The sequence below is a fragment of the Poecile atricapillus genome, chromosome 2, assembly GCF_030490865.1.
Source record: "Poecile atricapillus isolate bPoeAtr1 chromosome 2, bPoeAtr1.hap1, whole genome shotgun sequence".
Lineage (NCBI taxonomy): Eukaryota > Metazoa > Chordata > Aves > Passeriformes > Paridae > Poecile > Poecile atricapillus.
In genome coordinates, this window is record NC_081250.1 from 76,533,917 (window position 1) to 76,550,847 (window position 16,931).

At 35.2% G+C, this 16,931-nt stretch overlaps 1 protein-coding gene across 2 annotated transcripts in view; it reads left to right on the forward strand.

Annotated features, from left to right (window-relative positions):
- CDH18 (cadherin 18) overlaps positions 1-16,931 on the forward strand; it is a 168,737-nt gene that overhangs the window by 106,334 nt on the left and 45,472 nt on the right. For both annotated transcript variants that reach the window (XM_058831761.1, XM_058831760.1), the window contains exons 5-6: positions 9,175-9,362; positions 13,298-13,551. In XM_058831761.1, coding sequence (XP_058687744.1) covers positions 9,175-9,362; positions 13,298-13,551 — 442 coding nt within the window. The remainder of the gene's footprint in view (positions 1-9,174; positions 9,363-13,297; positions 13,552-16,931) is intronic.

The window sequence follows — 16,931 nt, forward strand, 5'->3', positions numbered from 1 at the left end:
TCCTGTTAGCTCTGAAAAAGTAAACTCACATCCCAGAAGCAGACATTAACTCTGCTCAGTGCTAGTAAGGTATCCACTATCTGGCCTTGTTAATATAACTCATTAGCTAACTAACTGTAAAAGTATCTGCTATTCATTTTCTTTTGAAATTCATACTCCAGTGTGGTCATTTCTGAATCCCCAGTTCCATGTAGTAGATCCAGTTCTCATGATTTCCTGTCATGAGAACTGTCATGACTTTGTGTCATGAATTGTCAGCACATTCTCACTCCACACTGCCATGGGCTGCAGCCTGTCCTGTCCTACCTGGTGACTAGTCCAGGGCTATCTGCCTTCTCTTTTACCACTTGACTCCTGCCAAATGTGATGAGGAAAGCAAAATTTTCTCTGATTATTTTTAGCATGTCTTTCTCCTTTTTTCATCCAGTAATTGCTAAGAGGCTTATAGAATCATAATGTGTTTCAGGTCTCTGTCATTCTCTTAGATTTGCCTGAAATTGGACAAGGATTAAAAATTATTGGAGACTATTGAGTTAAAAAGATTGCAAAAGTTTTGCATCCTCAGGAAACTCAGATTTTAAATAAAACAAGATAAGGACATGATAACTGGTTTTTCTTAAGATTGCTGACATCTGATCAATTGTATCTTTTTAAATTACAATTTTTTCCTATCTAGTATAATCTAAATCCTGATCATTGTGCCATTTATGGGCTTGAGAATTGGGACCATGTAAACTAATGTAGCTCAAGAAGTCCAAGTGCAAGGTCTGCACCTGGGTCAGGGTAATTCCAGGCATGAAAATAGACTAGAAAAAGAACTCAATAAGAGTACCCCTGAGGAGAATGACCTGGAGGTTCTGGTGGGAGGAAAGTTGGATGTGAACAGTCAGTGTGGGCTTGCAGCCCAGAAAGCTAACTGCAACCTGGGCTACATAAAAAGAGTTGCACCCCTCAGGTCAAAGGAGGTGATTATCCCCACCTACTATGCCCTTGTGAGGCTCCACTTAGAGTGCTGTGTCCAGGTCTGGAGTCCTCAGTACAAGAAAGATATCGACCTGTTAGAGTGGGTCCAGAGGAGGGCCATGAAAGTGATCAGAGGTCTGGAACACCTCATTGATGAAGATAATCTGGAAGAGCTCATGTTGTCAACCTGAAAAAGAGAGGGCTCTAGAGAGACCTCTTTGCAGCCTTTCAGTATGTAAAAAGGATTAACAAAAAAAGATTGAGAACAACTTTTTACAAGGGCAGGTAATGACATCAGAAAGGGGGACATTTTTAAACAGAAAGAGAGTAAGTTTAGACTAGGTATCAGGATGCACTGGCACAGGTTTCCCATTGAAGCTTTGGATGTCTCATCCCTAGAAGTGTTCAAGACCAGGTTGGATGAGGCTCTGAGCAACCTGGTCTAGTGAAAGGTGTCCCTGTCCATGGTAGAGGAGTTAAAACCAGATTGTCTTTTGGTGAATGCCTTCCAACCCAAGCCATTCTATGTGTCTGCATGTTGATGAGTCCAGCAATGATCCAGTATCCAGGGAGTATAAGGAACAATTTCCTAATTCTTCTACTTTTCTAGTAGAAGAATTCTACTTTTCTATTCTACTTTTAAAGTAACTAAAAGTATTCTGTTTTTTAAGCAACTTTTAAAGGTTACTTATTTATTAAGATTTTTTTCATTATAATTAGACTAATATCTTTTCCTTATTTCATGCTCATCACTTCCCGTCTGTGTGACTATTACATTTTGATGTAATAGCTGCACAACATAATAGTGGTGCTGAAAAGTATTTTTCTTCTCACATATTCTTGAAGGTAGATATATGTTGAATTGATTGAGGTTTTAAGGTGTGTGCTCAGGTTTCAGTCAGTGCTCAGGCTTCCCTGAGTGAGTGACACTTCCTTTGTGAATACAGTTAGTGTTAAGTATACTGATTTTCTGCCTTTACAGAGAATTATCACAAGGCCCTGACCTTTTTTTTGTTGTTTTTGAAAATGGCTATAGTGTTACATCAGAAACAGAATGAGGGGCAAGTATCAAGTTTCTATTTTTGTCAGTTTTCAGAAACTTGCTCCTGACTGTAACAGCCAGGAGCAAAGGTAACAGGGGAAAACTGCTGTTGTGGTGAAGATGTTAGTTTTAAACGAAGAAGTATGTTGGAGTTTGGTTCTCTAGAAGTATTTAAAATACCTGCTTAGCAAAGTGATAGTGTCCTAGCACAAGGACAACAAGCTGTTTTAGGGAGTGATAAAATAGACAACTCTTGCTGATCTGAGTGATTTTCTAAAATTACTCTTACACTGTGTCTTTGTAATGAGCTAGAATCAATAATTTGTCTAAGGGATGCCTTGGACATATAAAAAACACATTACTTGAGATATGTTCATTAAGTTCAAAAAGGAGTTAAGACATGTGAAATAAAAGTATATGTACCTTTGAGTGTATGCTTCCATAGACTGGAAAACATTGTCTGAAGTGATTTGTTTAATTGTCTTAAAACTGTCTTCTTCATATTTTTGTTTTTGTTTCTTTTTTGGTTTTTTTTTGGTTTTTTGGTTTTTTTTTTTGGTGAGAAGAATGGTATGTTCTGATATTTGCACAATATTTGAAGTTAAAGCTACCAAATTGTTTCATATCATACTGAAATATCATGAGTCATTTAATGGCATTTGATCACCCAGGAAATCTCGTGATATTGTTTCCTGAGCAGAAGAAGTGTGATTTCTGTAATCAGTTTTTACTGTAAAATTTAATGAACTTATTACAATAATTTTCAAGAGTATTAGATATCTTATGGTAAAACTCTCCTTTAATGAAAATTCATGACAATAAAATTTGGTGGCAGAATTGCTTATGGAATTCAAATATTAAAGGAAGTTTGATGGAGGAAAAATATACTTACGTCGAAGTCAGATTAAATACTTTTAATAAATATGTGGTCTATGTACTGAGTTTTAGCACCACCTAGGTGCATCAGCATTACTCATAACAGTACCATAGAGTTTTATTTCATTTTATTGAGTATTGTCCATAAGGATTTTTATGTACCAGATCCATTATGAATGACATGTCATACATATAAGAAAAACTTCAAAACACTCTAGACAGAAAAAAAAAAAAAAAAGTGAAGGTTTTTGATGGTTTGTTTGTTTGCATTTCTATGGGTTTATGAATAAGCCTGTAATGGTTTTGGGAATGAGGGAATGTTTTTTGTTTTTCTCTCAGAGTGGAGAATTGAGAGCAAGACCACTCCATTTTGAGGAGTATTCTTTGGAAAGCCTTAATTTTCATGTCCTCAATGAAGTTAAACCCCAATGTGATCACAATCCTAGGTATACTAGAGCCAGGAAAGAGCAAGAGTACAAACAAACACAGAATAAACTCCAAATTGAGTTTAACCCTTTACAGGTGTTGATATTGCTCTCTGCTTTATCCAAGCTGTGTGATGCAGTCATGGTCCCCCTTTAAATGGCATAAAATATGCTGAACAGAGCACAGCCTCTAGAGACTGCTATAGATCACACCCAACAATTAAGTTCCTCATTAGTGATTATTACGAAGTGCATATGCTCCTTTTTCCATACTATTTGCATGGAAAATGTGTATTTGGGGATTCAATACCTACAGGAAAGTAGTGAATATGAAAATCCAGGAGAAACCCAGTTTTATGTTTCTGCTTTTACCTATGAGTGGCATAATAATATTTTATTAAAATAAACATCAAGAAGCCAAATGTCGTGGGTTTGAACCAGTAATTAACAAAAAAAGGGGAAAAAAGAATTATTTCTCTTTTGCTGTGAGATATGGATTAAAATGAGAGCAAATCAGGCATAAAACTTAAAAGGAGTAAAGAAAGTTTATTGACAAACTATAAGAACACTAGAATAAACTTTTAGAAAAAACTTTTTCATTTCTCACTGTTCACCATTCTTTTGTTCACATGACAACAGAGACAAAAACTTTATAATTTTTATTCTCTTTATTCTCAATTCTCTTTACAGTCTTTCTATCAGTTTCTGTAAAGAAACAGAAGTTCCTTTCTGTTAATTTATGGAGTTTGTCACAAGAAAACTATTTTTGCTATAGTTTTTCGTTTCTCTGATATCAGCTGCTCAGAGCTACTGTTATTAAAGCCTACCTCTCCCATTTCATATCACTCTGAAATGTGTTATGGGCCATGAGTTTGAGGATAGCATTTTTAAGGATAAGTGAGTCAAAGGCAAAAAAGTATTTTTTATTTGTTTCGGTACGCTTCACTAGAAAACAGTTTTCTCATTGCCTCTCAAGGCTTCAAATCTCCCAGCACTTCACTATACCACAATTACTCCACTTTTTACTCAAATTTACACTTTGAACACTCTATTCCTCTCCATACTCTATTATGAATTAAAGGAGTTCTTTTCAGGACTTCATTGTTCATCTCTATAGTTTTAACAGAAAGATATTTCAGCTTAATTAAAGCATCTTCTTAATTCTCTACCTTTCTTGAAGTCTCTTTTCTTTCTTGCCACTAGTAGTTTATAAAGTCTTTTTTCATGTTGATCACTCTCCTTTTCTCTCTTTGGATGAAAAGATTAATCCGCAAGTTTCATCTGGATAAGAAAGAGTTAAAATCTTGCCCAAGCTTTTGTAGATGGTTCAGTGATCTCTGCTGAACAGGAGCTGGAGCCGTCTGCGATGGAAAGTTCTTCATAGCTGCTTTAGAGCGTGGTCTTCGTCTCTGCTTGCAGCAGGCTTAGAGCTCTTTTCCTTCTTCACTCAGCAGTTTTCTAGTGAATGTAGTTACAGCAAAACCTCCAGCTGAACCAGAGATCGGGCCGGGCCCGGCCCAGCCTGACCTGGCCCAGGGCAAGCCCCATCTCCCGGCCGGGAGACGAGAGACGCGGCGGGCCCGGCTCGGCCCCGGCCCGGCCGCATGGCCTGGGCAAAGAACCGGAGGCCAGCCGGAGCTCCGCCACCCTTCACAGTCAGGGAACAAAGAACAACCACGGACTTCTGGGTGTACACTTTAAGGTGGGGTTCACAAGTTGATTTTACTTTTCAATGGCTAAAACTGCTGTCAATTCTCAGCAATGACCGATAATTGGTCAGGAGAAAAGACTCTCAGGAGACCCCAGCAACTTTAACTTTCTTAAAGGTAAAGGAACCCCATGACACCAGAATACCTTTGTTCTCCAAGATCAAAATTCAGTATTCTGACATGAGAAAGATTTCAAAAACTTTTAGTTATTGTCTCTAAAGACAAAGTGTCCTGGAACATAAACTCTTTAATCACTGATTAAAATCTTAATTGCAATCATAACTCCTGTTTTACACTGAGATGTAAAAAGCAGGGACATTGAGATGTACAAGTCTTGTTTCAGCCAAAGGAGTCTCTTGTATCAAAGAATGTTTGTTTGTTTTAAATTGATCTAAGGTTTCCACGTTCTTCATACTTTCAAGGCAAGCAAAAGTTTGAAGGGTTTAAGTTTTGAAGTTTTATGGTTGTCATATTTGTAAATAAGAAGTAACTTCACTTATAATTCAAACACATTTAGAAAGTGCAATAGCATTGGGGTTTTTGGCAGGGAAGAAGAGTAAGCCAAACATACCACTTAAAATTTCTTAGTTTAGTTTTATGAAAGAGATGTTGGCATCAAAAAGAATATTCAGATTAAAATTAGTAGAGATAAAATTGACTGAACTTCTGCAATAATAAAAGTTTCTGTACTCATAATGATGATGGATTAAAATTGGATTTATTATATTAAAAATAAGCATAGTAAAGGAACATGTGACATATGTCCAAGACATACTGTGATAAATAGGCTTCTAAAAAGACTGCAGTCTCAAAAGAGAAATCCAGAATAATCTATTACATGTAATGAAAACAAACAGCTCTGTGAATGAAGAATAGCTTTCTCAAAGAAAGCCACCAAGGAAGATTGAGCACAGTCCACAGTTGAAGTTCCTCTTTGGTTTTCTCAAAGATGGCAGGCAGAAAACATGAGACATACCTTCATAAATGACAGGATCATAGGTTCACATGAGACTTGAAAAAGCAATCTTTAAGGGCAGCTTAAAGCAGGTTCAGTTAGATCAAGTTACTTAAGATTTAATTAATTAAGAGTCTTGTCTCGTAAAGCCTTGGTCCCTTTCTGCAAAGCTGTTTTACAGCTGGCTGGCCCCATCATGTACTGATGAATGCAATTATTCCTCCCCTGGTGCCATCACTGAATGTCATGATGTTTGTTTTAGCACATTTCTCCAGCGTGTCCAGGTTCCTTTGAGTAGCAGCCCTGCTCTCCACTGTAATAAACACTTTTTCCCAAGCTGGTGTTCAGTATTATATCTCTTCCTCCCATTGCTAAGTATGGTAACGTCTACTGTTCAAGAAGACATTGAAACCTATGAAAGTAAGTCAAAATGATCAACAGAATAGAATGGATTAATGCATACAAAAATTTCAATAATATGCTTATTGATTTTCATTAAATACTGTTACACTTCTTTTTTGAGAGGTTCAGACAGAGAAATTACTTTTCTCAGAGTAAGACACAGCATTGGAGTTTGCCTGTAGGCTAATTGAAATGAAAGTATATGGTTCTAAAGATAAATAAATTATTTCTGTACTATAATGACAGATAAGCCATAAAGTTTATTGAAAGATGAAGATCATATACATGAATTTGGAAAATGTTTCAATTAGCATAGATTAAAGTCCTGCAAAGTGGTATCCCATGCAGTACATTATCTGGAAAAGAGTGTTAATTTCCTCATATTATGAGCAAAGGGAATGCATGTGAGTGAATGTGATAAAAGCTGAGAACTGAATCAGCCAAGATTATTGACCTATGAGAAACAGGTCAGCTCCCCTAGAAAACATTAGACCATCCCCATAAGATTTCTGCTTCACAATAGCTCCTGGAATTCTTGGAAGCATACAGTTGGAATGAACAGTTCCTGCAATGCTGGAAGCATAAGAACAATCTGTTCAGCATGGTCATATTTAGTGGAAAAGACTGATCATACCTGATCCTCAGGGCTCCTATCTTCCCAGTCAATTGTTTTAGAGGGTTGAGACAGACTCGTAGTTTGCAACACAGAACTGTAAATTCACATCCCATATTTTACAATGTCCTGTCAAACTTTCTTTATCCAATGCCCAAGGAAACATTCATAGAATCAGAATCACAGATTATGCTGAGTTAAAGGCACCCGTCTGAGTCATTAAGTCCCAATGGAAAACACCCAAGGAGTCACAGCATGTAGCTGAGAGCATTGTCCAAATCCATCCTGGACTCAGACAAGTTTAGTACTGTAACCTTTTCTCTGGGAAGTCTGTTCCAGTGCTCAATTGAGCCTTTCATCAGTTCCTCTTTCTAGCAATAAAGTTTACAATTATTTAGAGTTTAACATTTCCAGTTTCACCACTAGCCTAAAAAAATGTCTGTAATATAGTTTAATTCATGTTGCTGAATTTTGTCTTTTTGTGCATTTGAATTTTTAGGTAGTATTTTTTGTATTTTGTATTTTGCTCTGCTGAACATTTTATTTTCCTTAGGATTTCCAAAATTAATAATAACTATTTATTTCTTTACCTATGAAACCTCTCTTTTCCTTTAGACTAACAAAGATTAGGGCACTTGTCCATCCTTATTGCACCACTAATTATTTACTAGTACTATGGACTAGTATGAAAAAATTAATTCAAAACAACAAATAGGTTTAGGAACAGTTGTTCAATAACTAGATACATTTATAATTAAAGCTTCTGTTTTCTAGCAGGTTTCTGTAAACTCAGCTATATTTTAGTGATGATATCTACCCCTTTTTAAATGCAGCTTCTGTAGGTTGATAATTTCTTCAATCCATCCAACCTGTAGTGGGTTTCTGCCACACTTTGGGTTTAATCTCTGAATTCAATTTAAATTTTTCCTTTCTTTTTCTACATGCTTAACAAGGGCACCTCTGCAGTCATGCTATCTGGTTTAAACCCAGCAAACCATAACAACATGTTGACTTCTATATGTCCACTTTCAAATGTGCTGATCTTGCCACTCAGTTTTGCACTATTGGATTCACTGCCACAGAATGCCTTCAAGAAACTTAAAAGGAACCTGTTAGAGTTTCAGAAAATATGTAATGACAGAAGCTATTTTGCTTTTTTTACTGTGTTGGTGGTTGGACTCTGATGTAAACTCTGCAGACTTTTAGGGAAGCATTTGGATTGGGGTTTTTTAGATGGGAAATGAGGATGTTGTTGGTATGTGCACACCTTCCATTGGATGCAAATTATTCTTTTCAGTTCTGGTAGATTTCATAATCCCTGCTGTATTATAAGGGTAGCATTATTGGAGAAATCTTTAATTTTGAAGTTTTTCTGGACTAGTTGCAGATGGAGATTGAGGTTCATGTAATGATATTATTTCTCTTTGCCACGTTTATCTCCTTGTGGCAAGGACCAGAAAACATTGTACCATGTAGAAAACTTCATACAAAAGCATAGAGACAGTTAAGAAAATTATCTTTCAAAAAATATTTCACTAATTTTTAACCTTACAGGTTAAAAAAACACTGAAAGGAGGTCATAGTTGTAAAGGAAAATTTTTCTGGGCACTAAGGTGTAATACTTCTTTGTACCCATTATGTTAATTTTCATTTACAGAAAATAAAGTTAAAAAGAAAGAAAAAAGTTAAATTTTTTTGTGCAAAGAGGAAAATATTAAGATTTATTACATTTTTCTTTAGTAAAAATTACATATTGAAAATGATGCAATGTTGCAAAAATTATAGGATTTTGGGAAAAAATGCAACATTATTTTTCAATTCAAAAGTACTCACTTGACCATGCATTTAATTGTAAGTTGGTGAAATATATCTATGTTGGTTATGGAGAATATAAACTTGTAAAAATACTGCTATGAAGTAATTTCTGTATTATGTGATATACAGTAATAGCTGTGAAAGCTAAAATTCTACATTAATTTGTATTTTGAATAGGGAATGAAGGCATCCCAAATCAAATACAATTTGGTTTTGAATTCTTTCAGGGATCTAAATAAGTTCATAAGTTTTTTTGTCACTTTATGAAATATGTAAATTCTCTTTCATTGACTCAGACATCTATCAATCACATAGTGGTTCTCTAGTTTAGTTTGACTAGAAAATGTTCAAGCTATTGTTTTTTTTTCCCTCAGAACATTATCAACTGTATGTTCCTGAGTCGGCTCAAGTTGGATCAGCAGTTGGAAAAATCAAAGCAAATGATGCAGACACTGGTTCAAATGCAGACATGAAGTACACAATTATAAATGGTGATGGCTCTGGCGTGTTCTCCATATCTACTGACAAAGAAACAAGGGAAGGAATTCTCTCGCTGAAGAAGGTAAGCCATAGAAGATGTAAAATTCATGTTAAAATTTTATTTTTGTGCCTAGCTTAATTGAATCTCAGCATAGAAACTTTATCTGTGGCAACAAATGTGTAATTCAGTTTTCATAGACTGTTACTATTTGATTTCTCTCTCCATCTGGTATCTAAATAATCCAGTATTGTGCTAAACACTTAAAATGTTACTGGTCAAGCTATTACAGAGTTATCATTTATATGTAATTCCTGTATTTGTCCCAGTCAGTTGAGAGTTCTCATGTGGGTTTGCTGAGTCTTGTAGTTATCAATTATATATATCCATAGACCCTACAAATTAAAAGCTAATACGCATTTAAAATTACTAATATGTATTCTGGTCTTGATTAATGGTTGAAGAAATTAAATCCTGAGAAAATATGAAAGAAGAGGATAAATAAAAGCTATCATAAAGCATGATGTATTTTTTTTGCTTCCAGATAGATATATATGTATTTAAGATAGTAAAAATAGTTTCTAACTCAGGGAAATATTATTTTTATAATTCATAAATATTTAAAAGATCTCTTTCTGTATCTTAAAAAGCTTTAACTCAGTGTCTTTTCTAAAAGTTATGTAATACCCACCTTTTTCAACCACATAAAAGTAAATTGTCTTTTTTATACCACTGAATTTATTTCTTAATGGCCTTGTTGTAGCTAAAACCATAATCTGTTATTTCTTCTTAAAATTAGTATTGTATGCTCACCATGCCTACTGTTCATTAACTGCAACACTTATGCATGTTCAAAACTCATGTGCAACAAAATGAAAGACATGTAAAAATCTGTTAAATCAAATTTCTCACTGGTTGTGGCAAAGTAGATTCAAAAAAAAATTTTGCTGTGATTTAGAATATGACAAAAGCATATGTTGCCTGTTTCTTTGCATACACATGACAATAATTAAAGTCATTTTTACATCAAGACAAGAAGATATATGTTTTGTTTAGGTAATCCTATATTCCAGTTGAGTAGAAATTTGGCACTTAAAAGTTACATAAATTTGTGTATAATACCTCCATTATTTCTTCAGATACCTTATTCCTTTATACAGTATTAAAAAAGTGATCTTGTTTTTTTTTTTTCTTGGTTTTTTTCTTTCTCTTTTTTTACTCAGGTCTTGCATGCAGTTTAATAAGTATATAATATTCTGTGTCCTGTAATGGCTTTTATATTAGATTGGGTTTCAAGCTGATTTTTTTGATAGCCCACCCAAAATAAATGATCTAAACTAAGAACAAAATTGTTTTGGTTTTGTGTGTCAGATACCAGTGCCTTCTATGACAATAGAATAGAATAATTTGTCCTCTAGTACTTCTCCAGAAGAATTTACAGTAGACACATCAGAAAAGCCAGAAGTAAATATATTATTGTGTCTAATGTCATGACATCCTCATCAAAATATTAAAACTCCCCTTATGTGAGATTCTGATGGAAAAATAGAATTTTTCAGTGCCTCCATTTAGTCCTTTCAACAGGTATGCAGAGGCTCTGAGTGTTAGAATCCTTTCTAGTCTCATTCTGGTCTGACCCAAAATATCCAGCACTTTCATAATCTTTCCTGTTGACAGACCTGTCGAGCCATTCTTCAGTCTCAAAGATCCTTCCACAAAGGGTTGATTACAAACTGTCATGAAGTATTTCCACTTTACTTCATGCATTGCCTTGTTTGAGTAAGAAACTGGAGGAAACCCAAACAAAATAGCCCAGTAAAAGCCATTTTTCTCTGTATCCTTCAAAAAAAAGAATGTTCATCATGCTCCCCCTTTGTCATAATTTTCAGAAAAATGTGCTAGACCTTTCCTGACCTCAAGTCAGCAAGTATCATTCAGGCTTCCCAGAACAAGTGTCTAACCGCCCATGTCTCTTGCATTTTGTATAGTGAGTCTGGAAATGTTCAAGAAAAAGTTATTTCTCATAAAATTCTATAACGCCTTTTGGGAGTTACAGTTACCCTAATATGACATTGCTTTTGGGAGTCTCATATTAGAAACTCAAAGCACGGTATAATGCACAGCAGCATTTTCCAGTTAGCCCTGTAACTGGTCACTAGAACTACATTTGGCATTTTCAGTTTGGCATGAAAATCATACATACTAAAGTTATGTTGGTAATTATCATGGAAAGACATTATTCATTGGGAAAATAAGAAACATGAACAAAACTTCTGTTTAATTCATTTAAATGTAAATGTTTTGCTTTCTTTCCGGGGAAGACTTTAAGATCTTCAGTGTTATGTTAAGTAAATATAGAAATTATTTGCATGTCTAGAAACACATGATAAGTCTGTTTCTTACCTTACATCTACATTTAATGAATGAGATGCTATAGGAAGAAAAAAAAAGCAAATGAAAGCAAAAAACTACTCTGGCTATATTTGAAATGTCAGCTTTTTTTGATTATCTGAATAGATTATTCCCTTAAACAAAAAGTGTTATTGTCTGATTGTCTGGTCAAAGAACTAGATAAAAGAAAGAATTTATGTTAGTACAAGACTTAGTGTCATTCCTTATGTGTTTTCTGAGAGAAATTAATCTTCCTGTAAAAGTTAATTCAGTCATTGTCAGTATAAACTGGATTTTTCAAAAAGACATCAAAGATATAAGTTGCAGTCTATTTTAAACCCATTTACTCTTAGAATATATATGCTGTAGAGAAATTAAAATTGCTATTCAATATTTCACTGCTCATAACAAAAAAAACCTATAAATTAACGAATGTGAGTTAGAATTTATTAAACTTATATTTCTTTATGAATTGACTTTAGTAGCATACTTAGCAGCTTTTTCTTGCAGTATAATGAGTAATAGAATTACCAGGGTATGGTAAATTTCTATGCCTTTAAAACTTTTTATTTTTACATTCAAGAAAGGGAAATAAAGAATGTGGGGGTTACAAAAGCCTTGCCCTGTTAGAGATCAGGGAATTAATTAATTGTCCTTAAGTACACAGAGGAGAAATCAAACAAAATATACAAAGTGAATATAAATCCTGACCAGTTTTTCTTATATATCATCATATATATATATATATATATATCATCAGCCAAATTTATTGTAGATTTCATTTACAAAGCACACATTGACATTGACAAGCCATAAATTGAGTTCCTCATATGTCTTGCCTGATGTACTACTTTGCCACTCCTTGGGCTGACAGGAAATACTGATTTAAACTTGGATTAAGAGATTTTGTTAGACAGACTTTCATGTCCACACAGAAGGATACTGGTATCAGTGGAATTATATTATCATGCTATAATAAATAAAAATTCTGGTTCTGCAAAAAAAAATCCATTCATATGCAACTCCTTTTAATGATATGACTGTGTTTTGAGACTGTTAGACAGACTACATCTGTAGCCACTACACCCACATTCACTAGAAAAATCACCTGGTCATAAAAGTTCCTGTCTCTTACCATAAGTGACTGTTTTCCTGCAAGAAGTTGCCTTTATTCAGTTGAGGATAAAAGAGATGCCCAAAAAGAATTCTAATGTCCACGCTGTTGTCTATGAAACTTTTTTATTAAAGATGTGAAGTTATTTTGATTCAGAATACACCAGTCTCTACCTTTTTCAGGATTTTGGATTTACTGATTAAAACCAAAAGGTGACAAAATCCAGACACTACATTATCATGAAAATTGAATCTGAGGCTCATTCCAAAACCTGGGTTATTGCCAAAACAAGTATATTTTCCAATATTCTGTTGTACAGAAAAATTGAAACCATCCTGCTACATTTATATCTTCTGTATACAAGGTATGGCAGTGGCTGCCAGAATGTCAAAGATTATCACCTCTTTCCAGTATCATGAAGAAATATTTAAGTTAAACAGAAAAGATGTTAAGTTACTAGCAGGCTAAACTGGAGAATAGAACGGCTCTGAGAATTTTTTTTTTTTGCCAACAGCCACTCAACTATGAAAAAAAGAAATCATATACACTTAATATAGAAGGAGCAAATACTCACCTTGACTTTCGCTTTTCGCACTTGGGACCATTCAAAGATGTAACGATGTTGAAGGTCATCGTTGGCGATGTGGACGAACCCCCGCTCTTCACTATGCCTTCCTATGTCATGGAAGTCTATGAAAATGCAAAGATCGGGACTCCTGTTGGCACAGTAACAGCACATGATCCTGATGCTGCCAACAGTTTAGTGAGGTATAGTAAAACCATATTATCTGGATTAATTATTCAATCATGACATTGAATTTCACAAGCTTCAGGGTTAGTGAGATCTGGAATGCATGAAGACTGTTTATTTGTACTATTTTAGTCCATAAAGGGAAACATAGGTTGGAACAGTGTCATGATCAGTCTGTATAGATTAGATTTAGTAACATAACCTTCAGCCTTTATTTGGTTTGCATTATAATTCCTATCATTGGTCTGAGCCAAGGTCTGATTTTCCAGTGGTAACCTGCTGTAAATCTATTAAATATCATAGAACTGTTTTCCCCCTCTCTGCCAGAATTGTGCTGGCCCTCTGCACACTTGCTGCACTGTAGTTGTCTCAGGTGTTTGTGCAAGACAATGGCAGGTTTAGATACACCTTCCTTCTAGAAACAAACAGGATCATTTTTGCCAAACTTTGAGGTAGAACCCAATATTTGAGGGTTGAAGATCAACCCAATATTTCGTAATATGCTTCAGCTTCAGTGGAGTATCAAAAGAATCAAATATGTGTAATGATGAATTTTGTGGAACAATACATGAACTTTATGTGCCAAAGGTGGTAGCAGATTTTAAAAGTTTCCCAAAAATATCCACAAAAACATTTTTGATGCTTTTCCTTTCCATGACATAATGGTACAGCCTTTGTAGAAATTGTATTATTATATCCTTGGGAAACAGTTTTTCTTAAGCTAATTAGGCATATTTAGTCTCCTGACTGAGTTGAAATCTGCTGGATATGTGTAATAGTCTTGGTAAGATGAAACAATCTTTTCAGAACAATGAAAACATCAGGTTTTTATGTGATAATAGTCTAAGATTCAAAATGTTTTGTGTCAGAGAATCAATATATGCAATTTCTTAGTGGCAAGTTATTGCCTTTGAAAAATTTCCACTATGGAATTTGTGCCTAAATCATAACATACATAATAAAATTTTGCTAAAAATAGCTGCCAAATGACTGTAGTTCTAATACTATAATTCTGAAGCTACTAACAGTAAGACCAAGTACCATTGTGGGTATTTGAAGTAGGAAGGGCAAGTGAAGATTTCACTAGTTGGTCTGTATTTCAACTGTCTGTTGCCCATAACAGTTTTGTCTAGAAAGAGATAACTGGCAAAAGGGAAGAAGCAGCAATTTGTACAAAGGCTGGGAAGGCTAGAAGTAGATGTTCTGGTTGAAACAGGCAGTAATTTGGAGACAGAGGGATCAGAAGGAAAAAAAATATTTCCAAATATTGAGCTTCTTGTATTTGCCCTTTTTATTTTTCAAACCTGAATTTGCAACCAGTGAATGAAGACAGAATATTAAGCACCCATATTATTCATATAATTGAGGGAAAAAAATTGTTCTTACTTTTGTATATCATGTTTTCCCCTCAATTGACATATATTTTTGAGTTGTTCCTTCCGTATCTCTGTGTCTCAATGGACTAAAATTTATAGTGCTAACATAACATACCAACCCATAAAGATCTGAAAGGAGCCAGTTTTCACTCAGTTACATGTTGGTAGGGTTTGGCAAGGGCAGTGGCAGCCCAGATATCCTTGGCATTATATTGTGACTAGGTCCACCCTCTAGCCAGGCTTTATCCATCTTGGTGGAACTGACAGTGAATGTCATTTGTTAGACTGTGGGCTTTTTATGAAGATGCTGATTCTCTAAGGCCCGAACTAACACATTGCTGTGTAGGATTCTAAACAGACACCAGGCTGGGTTGGTGTGCCCTCAAGTTTTCCTTGTGCTTCCTGCTGCAGGAACAGAAATGCTAGTCTGAGAATTGACAGCTCCAATCCTCCTCACCTCAGCTTTATGCAGAAAAAGTGAGGTAGTACAGAAGGGCTTTGTATTGTTTCAAGATCTGCCTACAGCTTGGGAAGCCATGGGTTGGAAGAGGTGTGACCTGAGAAGTGGGACAGACTGCATGGGTGGAGATGCTGCTCCACTTGGAGTCAGGGTCCTGCCCCATGCTCCACTCAAACCAGAGTGATGAGCAAAGGAGCCACCCAGAGGTGGCCGTGTTTCTCAGAAGTGTCCATGCAGTGCACTTACAGCCTTTTGTGCTCCCTTTCAGGAAATGTCTCCACTGTTTGTCTGAAACCCTGGTGAGTCTGAAAGATAGCCAGAAGTAAAGGTCAAGTCTCTTGTTTGTTCCCCCCCAATGAAAACAGTGATTATAAAAATGTAACCAGGAAGATCCAGTGTAAATTTCTTAGGAAGCAGGGATCACAATCTCCAGGGAAGATAGGTACAGATAGGACCTGCCCTGCCGGTCTCTGTGTAGCAGGGAGTAACAGAATAGTGCTTCTTATCCAAATGGCTCAGATACGCCTCCAAATATTGTGAGGCTACAGGGCAAGATACAGAGCAGCGATTTGCTTATCAGTCTTTTCTAATCCACTTGTGCATCCTTTCCACTTTACGAAAACACCTGCTGTTGTGTATGAGATTGATGAAGCATTTAGGCACACACAGTTGAAACCATATCACTTGGCTGTTCAGCTGCTAAAAGAGATACAGTGGTGTGATTTGTTCACTGCCCAATAAAGTAACAGCTTATTTTGCTGGCAGGAACAATTCTTGTATACAGAATAATGGTTGGAAGTGTAGTTAAGGTAATTAACAGAGCTGAAATCTTTTAAAGTTATTTAAACTGAACACAAAAATAAATCTATTGCTATCAGTAGAAGGAGACAAAGTGGGTTTTGTCCTTATTTCCTCATTGCAATTTCATCACAGTGATTTCATCTTGTTCCTGAGCTGAGCAGTCTTCAGAGGGCTCTGACTTTTTGCCAGTGCTTGTACTAGTGTTTTAGTCTTAAAACCCCAGCAGAACAACCTCTGTTATAACAAATGTAGCTCATATCAGTGGGGTCTCTTTATTCAGTACTTATCTGACTGGCTATTTGGTCTGTTCTAAAGGATTTTCCTTTTTAAGTTGATTGATGATTTTTTTTTCTCTGAAAATACATTTTCAGGGAATTTTTTTAAAATGCTTTGTTTGATAATAAGATTATTATTCTACTGAAATATGAATAACAAGATATAATAGAAAGCATAAGAAATAAATATATTAAATCTTCATCATGTATTAATTTTAAATATAAAGGGGTTTTGAGCAGTTTGAAAATTACTTCAAAATTTACCTAGAAATTTGTTTTCTAAATCAGAAGAAAACATCCTTATTTGTAATTCATTCACAGGTATTACTGCCTTGTTGGAACATTTATGAGAAACTAATCCTCTTTCATTGCTTTGTGTCAAGTATTCTGCTTCCATACTCATATCTTTTGTTGCTTGAAAAGGTCAGGGTTAAGTCATGTCTTATAATAATATCTGATGTGCAAGTGGGTCTTGAAAGGTCTCT